Source organism: Lonchura striata, chromosome 2 (genome assembly GCF_046129695.1).
Source record: "Lonchura striata isolate bLonStr1 chromosome 2, bLonStr1.mat, whole genome shotgun sequence".
NCBI lineage: Eukaryota > Metazoa > Chordata > Aves > Passeriformes > Estrildidae > Lonchura > Lonchura striata.
This window is the reverse complement of record NC_134604.1, coordinates 101670497-101686478: the sequence shown is the minus strand read 5'-3', so window position 1 is coordinate 101686478 and position 15982 is coordinate 101670497. Positions and strand designations below refer to the sequence as shown.

Here is a 15982-nt window from a genome sequence, read left to right as displayed (position 1 = left end):
TATTTTGAATCAATTTGAAGACTGATGGTATTTGTTGGTTTATTCAGAAAGTTTTGGAGCTAGCTATGAAGGACTGCTTTCTTTGGAAGTTGTGCTCCGGAGCAGTTTGAATGCTGCAAGTTTTTAGACAGCTAGTAGTCAGCAGAATTCAACAGCCAAATTTCAGAAACAATATGTAGATTTTGTAGCAAAATATAATTATTTCAACTCCTCATAATACTGTCTCTTAGGATTTTTATGTATGTGTTTTCTCATAATCTTTTAGGGTTACCAGCAGTAGTTGTGTCCATTGTGTTGGCAGTATCACCAGATAATTATGGACTTATAACCACTGGAAAGGTTTCCATAAATGGACCTGATGAATTGTGAGTTAAAGGGAAGTACTTTGGGGGAGGTGAAGGTGGGGTGTGGATGGAGGTCCTACAAATTGCTTTTCTTTAAAGTAAAGCGGGGGAAGGCAAGAAAGAAATAGTAGTGCTTTGCAATAGTATAACTCTACAGTATCTCATGTGCTTTAGGGATATCACCTTTATGAAGGCTCGTATCCTGTGGCCAAAAAACACCCTTTTGTAAAAGGCGAAAATGGTTTGCATGCAACAAACTACAAATTTGTTTCGTGTTTGTTTCATTTAATTTCTGTTTCTGATAATGGTTGACAGGCTGTTCTTGTGTTCTAGCTGCTGGATCAAAAATAGAATTGTCTTCTATATCACTGCTGTGGGATACTTCTGCCTGATATTCCTGATCAATATCAGCATGTTCATTGTTGTGCTGATCCAGCTCTGTCGTATCAAAAAGAAGAAACAACTCGGTGCTCAAAGGAAAACCAGTATCCAAGACCTTAGGAGTGTTGCTGGCCTCACATTTTTGTTAGGAATTACTTGGGGGTTTGCTTTCTTCACAGTAAATGAGGTATTTACTTACCTCTTTACCATTTTCAACACTTTGCAAGGTAAGTTTATCCTCCATGTAACAGCTCCCTGTCTATGATATAACAAACCAAACATTTTGAAGCATCATTTTCTTGATTCAGAAATAAAAATTTAAATTTGATATATGCAGTAGCATGTTAATTCTATTAGAGATGAGATGATAGTGCTTTACAGTAACCTTAAATTGCAGTTTTGTTATGATAAGGTACAGAAAAACTAGATACTATTTATATAGTTATGGTATATTTATATTGTAATTTTAAAAGTGTATGCAAACCAGATATCCGTGGAAGTGACTGTGTTTCCACTAACAAACATGAATTTTGAATACTAAGTTACATTAAGTGTTCATGTTATAACAATTAATGTAGTGAAAACATGTAATTTCTTGAGTTCCTCTAAGGCTTCTGGGAGAGATTTGACATTCAGCAAAGGATCATTGAGACAGGCAAGGCTGAAACATCTAAAAGTTAGTGACCCAACTCTTACGTGTGGCCTGTATAGTACGTAAGAATATATGGGAAGTAGATACAAAAACATAAGGTTTTGCAAAGGCTAAGGTGCTACTGGACATATCCAAAAGCAGAGTTGCTGCATAGATTTTTATATAAACAGGAGGTATTGTAACTGTCTACAGTGTCCTAAACATACCTGAATTGCCCTTCTGAAGTTTGGATCCACACTTATGCTTAAATGGCACTTAGATGACTGGCTGAATGGTTTCCCAGAGAGACTAAAGCAGTGAAAATTGCAGTTCAATGTATACACCTCTCCCCTGTTTGCTGTGTTGACTTACTATTATTTACTATTCATTCTAAATCTAATACAACTGTTTCCCATTGCAGATTGGAAACTGTGCAAAGATTGAGTGCCACTCTCCCTTCAGGGGGGACAATTGTGATGAACTTTTAAGCAGGGAAAGTTAGATGCCACCCTGTGTCAGTCAGTAGCAAATGAGAAGTAGACAGAGACTATAATGTGGCAGTGGTAGGAGATGGGATGGGCACATCCCTTCTAGTAAATATTTGAAATTGTGCTAAAGGGGGCACCATTTATTATTATTTTAGATATGAGTTATTTTCTCTGGATGAGTACTCAAAATTTTGTAACATTGATGATAACAGGTTAGCTGCTAATAAAAGATGTAACAGTGGCACACGGTGTGCTAAAAAAGCTTGATAGTATAATAGTGTGGTATCATACTCTCTCTTTGACATTGCTGTGAATTCTTTTCCAAAAGCATTAAGTAAATTTCAAGATCAACATTTTTCCATTTTTATTTGATAAAAGGAAACTTTATGTGCTTCATATATTTGGTTGTATTTGTTATTTTTTCTTTTGTGTATATGATTCCTCTAATCTCTGTAAGGAAAAGGTGCTCTGCAGCATTCAGAGTTGTAAACCTTTTCAGCAAACAAATGTGTCATTACTTTTACTAAAAATCTAAAAGAAATGAAAGAAAACCAAAATATTGTTCATTAGGAAGTATAAAAAAGTGAATTTTGCAACAATCTTTTATGGAATTGCTTTGCAGGGTTCTTCATTTTCATCTTCTATTGTGTAACAAAGGAGAATGTCCGTAAACAGTGGAGAAGATACCTTTGTTGTGGGAAATTCAGGCTGGCTGAAAACTCTGGTAAATATTAATTTTTTTTTTTTAAACTTCTGAATAATTATATTTAATGTTAAGTTCCTGGTATTTTATAATAATTACAAAAACAAACAACACCAACAAAACAAAACAAACAAAAGACCAATTGATCATGTTGCTGCAGTTCTAATTTATTATCCAAGATATAATAATCCTCCAAAATTATACTCTTTAAAGGTGGTAGCTGATGCAGTGCTTGCATGTTCACATGCTGTTTCCTTAAGCTGCTAACTGCTGAGAGATGATTTCTTCCACTGCAGGGTAAAGGCATGTCTTTGCAGAAGACTTTTGGTCAGTTAGAAATGGTAAGATTTGTTCCAGCTTGTGAGTCAGACATAGTTTTACCAGTTATTTTCACAAAAACAAAGTGAAGCATGGCTTAAACCAAAAAAGACATTAATTACTTTAATGTTATTTTAAGCAGTTGTCCTCTTGTAAAGCCATGTATTTTTATACACTTTCACTTAGAAAATCAACTGCACTTCAGTTATTTTTCTGATCTGGTCTGCAGCTGTAAAACTATGACAGTTGGCTGCTTGTATTTTAAAAAGGAACAAGAGGAAATGAACTAGATTTAAATAATTCTTACAATATAATTCTGTCTAGAATGCTGCAAGAAATGTGTAAAGGCTTGGTGTAATATCCGTTTAGTTGCATTATTAGCTATATTTTTATATAGTGCTTGTGTGAGTTGTATTATTTTCTGTTTTAGACTGGAGTAGAACTGCTACAAATGGTTTAAAGAAGCAGACAGTAAATCAAGGAGTATCCAGTTCTTCCAACTCCTTACAATCAAACAGTAACTCCACTAACTCTACAACACTGCTAATGAATAATGATTATTCAGTACATGCAAATGGCAATGGTAAGTTAATGCAAAATAGTACATCTTCAGAAGTAAAATTCTCCATCCTTCCTGTTCTAACATAGTACTGTCCTCTGCACTGCTGCTCTCTGCTCTTCCTGAGGAGTTGAAATGCAGGTGTAAGTAGCACTGCGCTCAGTTTCACTTAAAATTTGCTGTGGCTTATTTATCTGTTGAGAAAGCTAGATATGAATCACCATTGAAAGTACTTATTAAAAACTGACCTTTTTTCAGTGAACATAATCTAGTTCTTCAGACTCTTGCAGGGCACATGTCATGCTGCTGATTTGAGCTCTCAATAAAAACAATTTTTCAAACAGAAAAATAACTTAAAAATCTGTAATGTATAAAACTCTTAAGTCAAGCAAAACTCAGAAGACATTACTCCTGAGGTGCCTGAGGTATTTTTCCCAACTGATCAAGAGTTGAGGCTAAGAAGTCATGTCATCAACTAGAATGTTTATTATGAAGTTGTTGAACATGTTTGGAGAGACTGTGTTGTCCTCATTTCTTGGCCTATGCTGTCAGAAGTCAGCACATAATCAACAGGATTATATCAGCAGATAACCTCTCAGATGTACAAGAGTAAAAGCTATGGAATTAATTTTTGGGTTAGAGGTTACTGTTCCTTTATGTTTAATAACTGCATATTGCAGAGAAATCGCAATACTTCAGGAGATGGCATTTGGACATGCCCTGTACAGCTTTCCAAATTGAGCTTGGTTTTCTTTTTTCACATTTCTTTGTAAAATCTCCCTGTTTGGCTACCACATAATGCAATAATGAACATACGTTTTAAGTAACAGATCAGTTGAGAACCAGAATCCAGTGACACTCACTATCATTAAACACAAAGTAAGGCAATATTTTTAGGTAGAAATATTTCCTTTCAAAGAGAGAAATTTTCAGGTGCAAAAGCCTGCATGTCTTGTAGGGTTCCTTTTTCCCTGCTATGTTAATTGCTCTGATTAAAGAAGCCATCTCTCCCTCCAACATCTGACATGCTTATACCAAGCTACAAAAGCATTTTGAGTGCTTTTCTCAACAGAAAGAAAGAGCAGAAATGTTCTATTGAACTTGTCTGTTGTAGCAACTGAATAAATGAATGCCTGTTGTAGCTTTCTGGAAAAAGTTTTGTTCTTTTGGGTGTTTTGGAACGAGATGCTAAATTGATGATCTAAACCATTGAGTGTTGCCAGTTCTGTTGGCTGTGCTCCAATTCTGTCCTACTATATTCACATAATCAGACCTTTCCAGTGTGTCTGTTTGTCCTGTGCCAAAAACTTCTTAGACAAAAGCAGCTGAAAGAACTTTGATAAAACCTTGTTCTTGTGCACTTACAAACATGGATATCTCTGGTGACCCACCTAATTTCCTATTTTGTTGTCTATTTTTAATGCTGTGAACCTCGTACCACATCCTCCATTCATATCAAGAGAGTGGTATGATACCTTCCCTGCATAGTTTGACTAAATAATTCTTCTGGGTCCATAGGACTTCCGTAAGAGGCTAAACTTTGGATAGCTCCCAGCAAAGCTTCTAGACGTGGGGCTGATGTAACTCGGAAGAACTGACCTAATGCCTCCAAAAGGACTGCTGTTAGATAGGAACATAGGACTTTCTAATTGTTGCACCTGATTTCTCTCCTCTCAAAACTGGAACTTGAAAATAACATTGCAACACCTAACTTTAAAAAATTACCTCCAAAAACACTCTAGAAATTAAGACCTATGTATAAATACACTGAGCTGTAAACACTTGATGGTTTTAGCCTCACTGCTTCTACTGAAATGCTATTCCACATTCAGGACTGAATGACTTACTGTGGTAAGTTTGGGGTGTCTGTATAGCCTGTGACTTTGCTTTCCTACTGGACTTCATCTTTTCATGGCATTCGACTGTTTCCTTATTTTCAGTTTTTGTCTTGCAGATTTACATGTTTCAGAAACTACAGTTAGGTATCACATGGCTGAACCTGCAGATTTCCTCACTGAGAAACAAAAACCAATTTTCTGAATTTGTTCACAGAAAAGCTTTATTTTCTTCTCAGCTTTTGCCCTAACATTAGGGCACAGCTGTTATGAACAATCCTACGATAAAGTGGTGTTAGGCAGGCAGGGTGTTAAACAACAATCACAGTGTTAGCAAGTATGGTTATTTTCTATCATTTCAACCTTTTTCTTACTTGAATTAATGAACAAAGCTGTTCTGCTTGTCTTACCCTGTCTACATTTGTGCCTGTTTAAGTGCTTGAATGGCTGCTTAAATTAATAAGTAATTTCTTTAAATGTCGAAACTGAAGTGTTTGCACAAATATGTAGAATAAAAAAACCCAAATTCTCATTAAAAATATTTAGAACGTGATACTAGAGGCAGGACATTTATCCAGTGAACTAAGCATTTGTGGAGCATTTAATTAAAAGCCTTCAGTCAGCAATGGTATTAGATGTGCCAATTATGGATTCATCTAAATGTGTAAGATTCTCTGCAGTTCTAAGTATAATTTTGACCCATGATAAGACCTAGGCCTTGTTCTGATTGTCCTTCATAAGTAAATGCTGTAAGTTGAATTCCTTGTACTCAAACACTCTTCTTTCAGATGCATGGCACACCTGAGATACCTTTAACACTTAATTCAGTAAAGCAAATCATTAAAATTAGGAGAATTTTGTATCTTATCTAGTGATACTTATTCCAAGTCAAGTCTACATTTTGAGAATTGTGACCTTCATTGCTTAAAATGTGGAATCCTTGTGCATAAATATATTAACATCTCTCAAATATCAGGATTTCACACAGGAAAAGAAATGTATACAAAATATTTATCAAAAATAAACATTTTAAAATTGTTGCAGGGATAAAATGAGAGTGTATGAACTCCCTATAGTAACTAAAAAAGCATGAGAGGCTTGATTCTGAACCTTTCTGATAGGGAATTCACTTTTTTGTTTCAACAGGTCATCTTTCCAGTGAGAAGAATGGTGTTTGTTTCAGTGTACAGAATGGTGATGTGTGTCTCCATGACTTTTCAGGCAAACAACTTGTATTCCAAGACAAGGATGATACTGGCAGCCAAAAAAGCCAAATCTCGCTCAGAAGGACTTCAAAGAGAGGAAGCCTAAGTTCTATGGAGAAAATGTGATTTCCTTTTAAACAGAGCATTGTTTTACAGTGTGAAGTAGAGTTTCACTTTAGCAGTTTTACATAATGTGAGCAGACCAAGAACTGGTTTTATTTAATATATGGTACTGGAACTTCAAGGCAGCCATGCAATGGATTGACAAGGACAATTCTATTAAAAAAAAAAAAAAAAAAAGGAACGTACTGTTTTGAAAAGGTCTTGTTTGTCATATTACAGCTGGCACACTTCCATTTTGTTTCTTCATCAGAGTGGGGTTTTTGAGGCGTTTTCTAACATTTAAACAAAAGTTTTATTTAGACTTTTTTTTCATTGCAATTAAGTTTATCTGGATATATAATACTTAGTAGTATTGTATAAATGTAGAAAGTTACAATTTGCTACACTGTCTTCCACTTTTTATATGTTTCAGTAGCAGAATGCAGTGATGTACATAAGCAGAAAATATCAACCTTTAAGCATATTGATAATACTTTTATATTTATTTCTTGTAATATAAATTTAAATATACCTATGTATAGAAAAATAATTGGTATTTTGTTTGTAACTTTTATTGTGAGTTTGCATTTTTCTTTAGTTAATTATCTTTAACATGGAATGCTACAAAACTTAATTTGTCCAGTAAGTGGATCACTTACAGTGGTTTGAATATATTCACTAGATGCAGAACTGTAAATAACAAACACAATTGGTCTTGAACCTTTAGCTACCTTTTAGTACACCATAGAGGGATAGAAATTGGGTATAATTCAAGCAGAGTGCCATGAATGGAGTATTAAATAGTCAGTAGGTTATTAAGTACAACTAAGTTGTGTTGGTGGCTTGAGTGAAGTCATCAGTTTTTGCCATTGATTTCACCAGGGTCAGTATTTATATTGAGTGGTGAGACACTGCCATTTTTCATTTGCAATGAAGGAAGTAGAGAACTTTGGAGCAGGGTGGGAGGCATGTTGAAGAAAAAATATAAATAATAAATGACAGTTGCTATATTTAGCAGCTGAGAAATTGTTTTTTTCATTGCATGGTTGTTTTTTAAGGGGTAGCTCTTGAGCTATTCTAATGAGTTTTTCTGCTTGTGCTTTGGCTTGTGGTTGGCAAACCAAATACTGAGGTGCTAGCTCAGTAATTGCTGAAGCAAAATTTCTTTCCTCTTGTGATATTTATTGGAAAAAATATGGATTTTGGCTCTTCATGTAAAGCAGCTGGAAGTCCATACAACATTGTGAAGATTCCTCTTGAACAGAAATTGGCCAAAGCCCTGGTCTTACCGCTTCTTCCTCACACACATGTGCAGCTATTTCAATTTGCTTTTTCAATTTGCAATCTTGGGCAAAAGTTGGATGCTCCCAAAGCAAACTAGGACAAATTGGTGCCAGACTGCAGAGTACCAGGCCCTGTAAAGAGGGCTGCATGAAGCAGGTGCATGCTGATGGGGAGCAAGGGCTTTGCTTTCCCAGTGAGGAGGGCTCAGTTGGGTGCCCTGAAGACACTCTCCTCAACAAGAAGCATGAGTTACATGCCTCTTCTCTGGGGCTCTGCTGGAGTTAGCAATTGAACCTCTTCAGTGCTCAAACCCCATTGTGGTTCTGTGGGCAACACATCGGTTCTTTCAGTTCCTTCAGTCACATCCAAAATTACTATGACTATGCTTTTAAGGTGAGAATTTAAAGTATTTGTTGTGTTTATCCACAGGGTTTTAGCTGCATGTTGGTAAAAGCCCATCCTGGAATGCTAGTAGCTGGAATACATTTCTGTGAATGCTTTAACTATTTGGCTAATTGCCTTTGCAGTGTTTCTTGTAAAATTATTTAATGTTCTTATATTTATATTTTCAACTGTAAAAAAAGTAATAAATTTTCAGCAACTACAACACAAAATATATAAACTTTGTCTTTTAGATAAGTGTCATTAATACTGGGCTGCATTACAATTCTTCAGATTACAGGATCAACAGTATATCACCTCCTGGAGAAAAAGTGGACCCAGCTTTTACATTTATACTCTGCTACATATTTTACCTTGCATGGTTCTGACAGAGCAGGATTTTAGCAGAGAAAACAACCCTGATGTAAGTTAGTCCAGTCAATGCCTGCCCTCAAGTCTGCTGAAGCTCTCCTAAAGGAATGATGTAAGCAAAAGCATATAGCTGAGTTTAGTTTCAGTAATTAAATTCCCTATGAATACACATATTCCACTGGCTGTTTGGAGTCTTCTTTTTTTATTATTATTATTTTTACACACTAAAATATGTTAGGATTGTTGACATAAATTTTATTTTATATATTCCTAGGGGAGAGGAGTCCTTTCTGACTTTGCCACTTAATAGTATGCTCATATTGTAGTAAAAGTTTGCACTTAAACCAGCATAATATTTTAGAATAATATTTTAGGCAATCCTCAAGCTAGCTGAGAAGAAGTTTTTGCATTGGGTGTTACAGTATCCATTTGGTTCTTGGTCTCTCGGACTTTTTTAGCCAGGACACCCAGAGCTTGGGGAAAGCTGCAACACCTGCCCAGAGCACCAAGTAAAATTCTGTGCATTAGTTTGTGGCTGCAGGGCTAACTCGGGGGATCTGTAAGGAGGTCTTAAGCTTAGTCAAAGATAAACAGCCACCTGCCGTGTACAGCTGGCACCATCCTGCTCAGCAAATTTGGTCCCTAAGTGCAGTCTCTAAAAAGCGGTGCCCTGAACGGGGGAGGCTGGTCTATGTTTTGGCACGGCTCTGGCAGAGGGAGGTGATGAACCAGAGCTCTGTCCTCTGGTGCCGTGCAGAGCCGCTGTCCGGCCACCACCGAGGGGCGAACACGGCCGGGAACGCCGCTTCATCAGCCACGACTGCCCGCTGCAGTCACTGGGGGAAGAACAGCAAGGAAAAGTTACAATAGTAACTCTGTTAATGATACCACTTCACTTAAAAAAAAAAAAAAAGACAACGGGAAAAAATGCTTTCCGAATTTTGAGTGAATACCACACCTTCAGCAACTCTGCAACATCTGTTCCGTGCTTTCATTCGATCAGATCTCAAAACAGTGGGGTTTTTTCAAGGCTGGGGGAAAGAAAAGCTTCCAGCAAGTATTCTGCCATTCGCAGCTTTATTTTACGAACTTGCCAAGAGGTCGTATAAAATCGACTCTGTTTTATGCAAACGCAGCCGGGGTTTTGTCGCGCCAGGAGGCCCCTCCCCTGCTCGGTCCGTGTGCTGTCCCCGTGTCCCCGCCCCGCCGTGAGGGCGGGGAGAGGCCGCCGCCATCTCCGGCTGCCGCCGCCCCGAGCGCGGCCGGGCCGGGCGGCTGTGGGGCCATGAGGAGCCGCAGCAACTCGGGGGTGCGCCTGGACGGCTACGCCCGCCTGGTCCAGCGGACCATCCTCTGCCACCAGGTGAGGAGCAGCCGCCGCCCCGGGACGCCTGCTCGGGGCTGGGGCTGTGCGGCCGCTGCCGGGGCCGGGGGCTGCAGGAGGGACACGAGCATCCCTCCTCCGGTCCGCATGTCCCGCCCCGCCTGCGGAGCAGCGCGGGGAACGCTGAGGCGGTGCGGATCCTGGGGGCCCTTGTGTAAGTGTACCTTAGAAATCGTGTGGAAAACACAGCGAGTCTGAGCTTATAAATAATATTGTATAAATAAATAGCATTGTGTATACAATGTCTTCATGGCTATATGATGCACACCCACCCGTTGTGCACACTATATCTACCTATCCACCTGTCTATAGATATCTACATACTATGTGTGTGTATCTATATCTATATCTATCTATATCTATATCTATATCTATATCTATATCTATATCTATATCTATATCTATATCTATATCATCTATATCTATATCTATATCTATATTTATATCTATATCTATATATTTATCTACATCTATCTATAGATACACACTACATATTGTGTATGTATAGCTATATCTGTGTGTGTGTGTGTGCATATATATATATATATATATATATATATATATATATATACACACGCACCCATGGCAAGAGCAGCATTCCGCCCCGGTGCCATAAGCTCCGAGCAGGACTTTGTGCCGTGCCTGTCAGCACAGCGCGGTGCGGATCCCTGTGTGCTCCCCGCAGCACGTGTGTGCGGGGGCACGACCCAGAGCTTCCAGTCTATTCTCCCGCTGTCCGCACTGCTGAGGCTCTGGAGCTGCACAGGCGAGCAGCGAAAGAACGAAAATAGCCAGGGTGGTTCCGGGAGGTTGTTGTGCACCTCGTGTTTTTTGGTCAGCGCAGTGCTCTCTGCTTAGTGTGCTTGCTTTACTCAGGTGGCACTGAGGACTCAGAAGGTGTTCAGCAGTGTCATGCTTTGCTTAAAACAATCCAGTATATAAAGATGAGCAGCAGGGTTTTTTGCACAGATCAGTTACCAAAATGCTTTGTTGATGACAGTTGCAAGAAACTGATTAGCAGTGAAAGAAGAGGCTGGGCCCCAAATGCACTTTGGTCAGTAAGATTTTTGTCACTGGCCATTGTTTTGAGCACAGGGTCCAAACACCTGGGAATTGGTGTTTGTGTACTAATTATTGTAGACTCAGTAGAAACAAATGCAAGAATTGGTATCTGTGGCGTGAGAAGATAATTTTTGGCTCTTCCTGTGCTGGGGTGCAGGAGAAGCTTTTAGTTGTGTTCCCATCTCTGCCTTTTGTCAGCAAGATGACCTTGGGCAAGTCACTTTGGCTTCCAGTGCCTGCCTTAATTTCCTTGATAATAAGATGAGGATGCTGGTAACAGCTTCCATTAGGGGAAACATGGATACTCTGAGATTCAGAGCTCAAACATGCCCCATGAAAGCCTTGATGATATTAATATTTAACAATAGTAAAAAGTGTAAGTAAATGGTAATACAGGGCTTCATACTGCTGACCAAGAATTTTGTCATTGCTATTTAAAGCAATAGGATGAGTGTTCATGACTATGTATTGCCATTTCCACTAAGGGCTCAAGAATTCAGAGGTGAGGAAAGGAGGTAAATTTTCTTCTTTTTGTAGAAAGCAGTTCACAGGCTAGCAGCAAGGCAGAGGATCAGTGGTATCTCAAGAAGACTCAGAGAAATGCTCAAGGCATCTTTCTAGATTTTTAAAATATATTTATTTATAGTCTTCCTGTTTTTTTCACTGCAATAGCTTGAAAATATTGTGTTCAGCCAGGTGAAGGCATGCAGTGTTTGGGCAAGTTAGGAAGGTTGTTTTTGGGCCACATGTAACTGTGTCTTTCATGGGAGCAGAAAGTCTGGCTGGATGGGCTGGGATGCTACTGCTTCACTGCTGCTGGTGCCTCTCAGGAAGGAGCCAGGGACAGGGAAGTGAGTTTTAGCCATGTGCTCAGGAGCAGCATGGCAGAAGAACCAGAAGGTGTTTAAAATGCTTCTGAGGTGCTGCTGCTCAGTGCGGGGTGATGTGTGACTGTGACCCTGCCCCTCACATCCACAGCTGCAGGAGAACAGCCTTGGCACATCAGCTGCTGTGCTCTGACAGAGGGCAGTGACACACTCACCTCTGTAAGGTGCAGCAAGGGCAACGTGAACTGTGCACAGAGCAGTGGGCTTTGATCAGGTGTTTAATGCACCAGGAGCTAAGTTTTTCAGTAGCAGAAATTAATCTTGTGCTCATTCCAATTGCTCTAGATCAATGTGATTTTTAGAGGCAATTTTTAATGCAGGGTATCTGTGCTATCAGGGTAGATGTGTTCAAATAACAGGTTCAACTGCACCAGGGCTGACAGTTTTCTGTGTGTGGCACCTTGACCTGATCTTGTTAGGATCAGATCAGTAGCAAACCTTTTTCTGTTTTGCAGATGTTACATTGTCCTTGTCAGTCCCTGTAGCATGCACACTGATAGTTACCATCCTGTTAAAAGTTATAAATGGAGGATGAGACCAGACTACTGGCTCCTGTCTGTGGGGCACCTGCCATCTGTTGCATGTACCCCAAGGGACAGGGGTCAGAGGGATGCTTTGGTGCTGAAGCAGAGCAGACATTGAAAAGCACCACTCAGCTGCTTATTGCACCTGTTAAATTGAATGACATAAGAAAAAAATGTGAATATTAAGATTAGGAAATAGTAAAACTTAACATCTATGTACATTTTAAGTATTGCTATGGTACTATAAGTGAAAAGCATATGGACCTGATAAGGAAGGCTCATACCTGTATGGGTAACCCCAGCTGTGTTATGGAATCACATTGGAAGGGACTCACAAGAACCATCGAGTCCAACTTCTAGACCATCCCAAGACTCACTCACATCATATTACAGCTAGTTTCACAAACAAATTTACAAACTTTGCTAGAGCTACCTCAGTTTTCACTTGACAGATCAATGAGACAATCTCTTTAATTTGACCTTTCATAAAGATGCTAAATTACTTGCTTTGCTGCTCTTGTTAGAACCCTACTGGTTTTGTTCCTGTCCTGCTGAAGTTCTTATTGACATCTGCTGCCATGTAAGAACTGGTGTGTTTTTTGGTTTGGGTTGTTGGGGGTCTTTTTGTCTCTAGATTGATGGATAGATTTAAATATAGGTTTGGGCATGATACAACATTTTAAAGCCTTAGCCAGCAATCAGCTGGCAGCCCATGGTGCTGATAAAATTCTTTGCTCTATGGATCTTATGAGCAGGGTGATTTGCAGGATGAGACCTGCTAGTCTAATTAGCTATTACTGCATAGATGGAATGCTTGAAGTACTAGCTAAGCTAAAATCCCTTTGACCTCAGGGGGATTAAGTGCACTCAGTGTTTCTGTGGGTTCTTTAGCACCTTGTAAATATTGTAGTTTTCATATGGTGCCAGCAGGTAACAAAAGAAAGTAATTGTAGTTTTAAGAGAAAATACTTCTGAAAAAGCTGAAACAAAGCCACATAAAATATTAATTAGTATATTATATTGTTCTGCTAACATTTTGAATGTGCATGAGGAAAGATATTGTGTTGTCAGTTCATGAGAGCCAGCCCCAGTGCACCCAAAAAGCTGGGACCAACTTATAGAGGAATCAAAGGTGGTGAAATGGTGATAGCTACCCATGGATGTGTTTAATACAACCTCTTGAGATAGACAAGTCCCTCCCTGGGAGCTGAATAGTCTTTTAAAGTCTTGGATGGGCTTTTTCTCTGGGATTCCATTTTGGTACACAGAGACATTTTTATTTTTCAAGTGGCAGCTAGCCAGCATGGAGAGTAGGGAAAAATAAACCAAAATGATAATTTCTCAGACAGCAGAGTGATCTCTATTAAGTCAGGGCTGCAGGCAAGTAGACATTTGTTGTCCTGCATTGGAGGGAGGGGAACAAAGTGTCCTCTACGAATGCTGGGAGTATGTGGTCTACCTTTTGAGACCCTGAGTTTTGTCATGTGGGCACAGTGCTGAGCTGGGACTTTTGTTACTCCTTGTTTGACTTTTCAAGACCAAAGAGAAGTTTTTTAAGCTGTTTGCATTCATATATGGTACTTTCCCCATCAAAGAGGTAAGCAGGGGTCCTTCAATAGTTGCTGAGGGGGCTGTTGCAGCAGAACTTCCTTTCTACTCTGAGTGAGCCACTAAGCATTGCTGTATTAAACCATGACAATAGGGCTGACTGTGCCCGGTCAGTCTGTCAGGCTGTCACCCCTGTGCTGCTCACATGCAGAGACCAGGAAATTGTAACTAAAGCCCCTCTCTCTCAAACCAGCTTTTTTATAAAAAATTAGTTGAGTGAACCAGTGTGTGGGAGAAACGAAAAATTGGTGGATGTATCCTTTTAAATTTTACTTTTGTAAAAGTAATCTTTAGTAATCTTTGCCCCTAGTCACACCAACCCCACCAACTGGTCTTCATTCACTGAAATTTTCTGTAAAAGCTTGATTTGATTAAAAGTTCTATTAACCTTTTGCCTCTTTGCTTCATTTTTTTGTTAGTCAAGAATGTACAGCCAAGAAAGATGGTCTAAAAAAATTAAGGATAGTGAAGTGATGGGCATTAATGATGCAATGAAAAATTTAATGGAGTATTTGGGATGCTCTGCTTTTCAGATGGTGCTGCTTTTCAACACCTTCACATTTTTTTCCTGTATGTTTTCCAAATGAGGATATAATAAAGGTTTTACATTGATTTAGCTGTCATAAACTGAGTGGGCAGATATATAGAAATACTTTTTCAATCTCCTAGAAGATCACTAGTGGTTTTTTACTTTCTAAAAATTGTGCCACAGACCAGTTACATAGAGGAGCATATATCCCATACTAAACTGCTCGTGTTAACTCAGTGCCTTCTTTTCCTCATAAATATGTAAAATCTAAATGTGCATTTCCCTGATGTATTCTGAATTTCACTCAGTGACTCAGCTACTAATCCTTAATGGATGAAGATGTCCAGCTGGATGCTGTAAATTTTACAAGCTGAAATGTTCAAATAAATTTTGCATTTCATTTGTGTGAGTTTGGGAAGCAAGGATGGGATCTCACTTCTGTTGTGAAATCATGAGCAGCCGCAGTGTACACTTAGCCTGAAATCATCTTTAGTTTGTTACCCTTTAATACAGAAAGAAGTGATGCTTCACAGCAGATGGGACTTGAGGTGGTAATGTTTGTTCTTTATTCCTTCTGCCATGCTTAGAACCCAGTGACGGGGCTGCTTTCAGCCGGGGCAGACCATAAGGATGCCTGGGTACGGGACAACATCTACAGCATCCTGGCCGTGTGGGGGCTGGGAATGGCGTATCGGAAGAATGCGGACCGGGATGAGGATAAAGCCAAAGCCTACGAGCTTGAGCAGGTGCGTCAAGGCTCAACCATCAACCAGTTCCACTGTTTGGGTTTTCTTACTGTAGTGTTTTTGGAGAGTGCATTTGCACTGCTGCTGTGTCTGGAATCTGGCAGGGTTTTCTTGGCTTGGAGTACACCTTCCAGAGACAGCAACATCCATGCAGTGTGTGGTGTGCAGTATCCGTGGCAACTTTCTGGCAAGGAGGATTTGAAGGACTGGATGGCAGAGAGGCTAACATCTGAATTTAACTGCAAATGAAACAAAAATATGTAGAAGTCAAACTTTATAGGTTGGCTGATTGTTGAAAATTAGGCTTCTGAGAGGTTTTGTTTCCCAATTTACAATTACTCTCTCTGATTAAACCTTGATGTTCCTCATAAGGTGTGTTATGGTGCAGAAAATCAGGCCTAGGCTGCTTGCAGCAATTTATCTGCTAGACCTTTCTTCCCCATAAAGAGAGGTATGCTGTTTAAAGTAGAAGTCTTTGGAATGTTCACGAAGGCTGTACGTGGTGTGTAGGTGTGTTTCATCATAGTGGAGATGGTAATGACCTCCAGACTGATAAGTTCTGTGCTGGAGAATTGGAAAGGGACATAACTTACGCAGTTAAATACTAAAATCTGCAGTTGGGAATGTGAGTATATCAGA

At 39.3% G+C, this 15982-nt stretch overlaps 2 protein-coding genes across 3 annotated transcripts in view; both read left to right on the top strand.

Moving 5' to 3' along the window:
• ADGRG2 (adhesion G protein-coupled receptor G2) overlaps window positions 1–6739 on the top strand; it is a 57392-nt gene extending 50653 nt beyond the window's left edge. Inside the window, exons 24-28 of the mRNA XM_021552934.3 lie at window positions 266–365; window positions 678–952; window positions 2467–2568; window positions 3296–3448; window positions 6406–6739. Of these exons, the coding sequence (XP_021408609.3) occupies window positions 266–365; window positions 678–952; window positions 2467–2568; window positions 3296–3448; window positions 6406–6590 (815 nt within the window). The 3' untranslated portion in view covers window positions 6591–6739. The remainder of the gene's footprint in view (window positions 1–265; window positions 366–677; window positions 953–2466; window positions 2569–3295; window positions 3449–6405) is intronic.
• Window positions 6740–9809: 3070 nt separating this feature from the next.
• PHKA2 (phosphorylase kinase regulatory subunit alpha 2) overlaps window positions 9810–15982 on the top strand; it is a 42527-nt gene continuing 36354 nt past the window's right edge. For both annotated transcript variants that reach the window (XM_021552998.3, XM_077781629.1), the window contains exons 1-2: window positions 9810–9966; window positions 15185–15343. In XM_021552998.3, coding sequence (XP_021408673.1) covers window positions 9889–9966; window positions 15185–15343 — 237 coding nt within the window. In that variant the 5' untranslated portion in view covers window positions 9810–9888. The remainder of the gene's footprint in view (window positions 9967–15184; window positions 15344–15982) is intronic.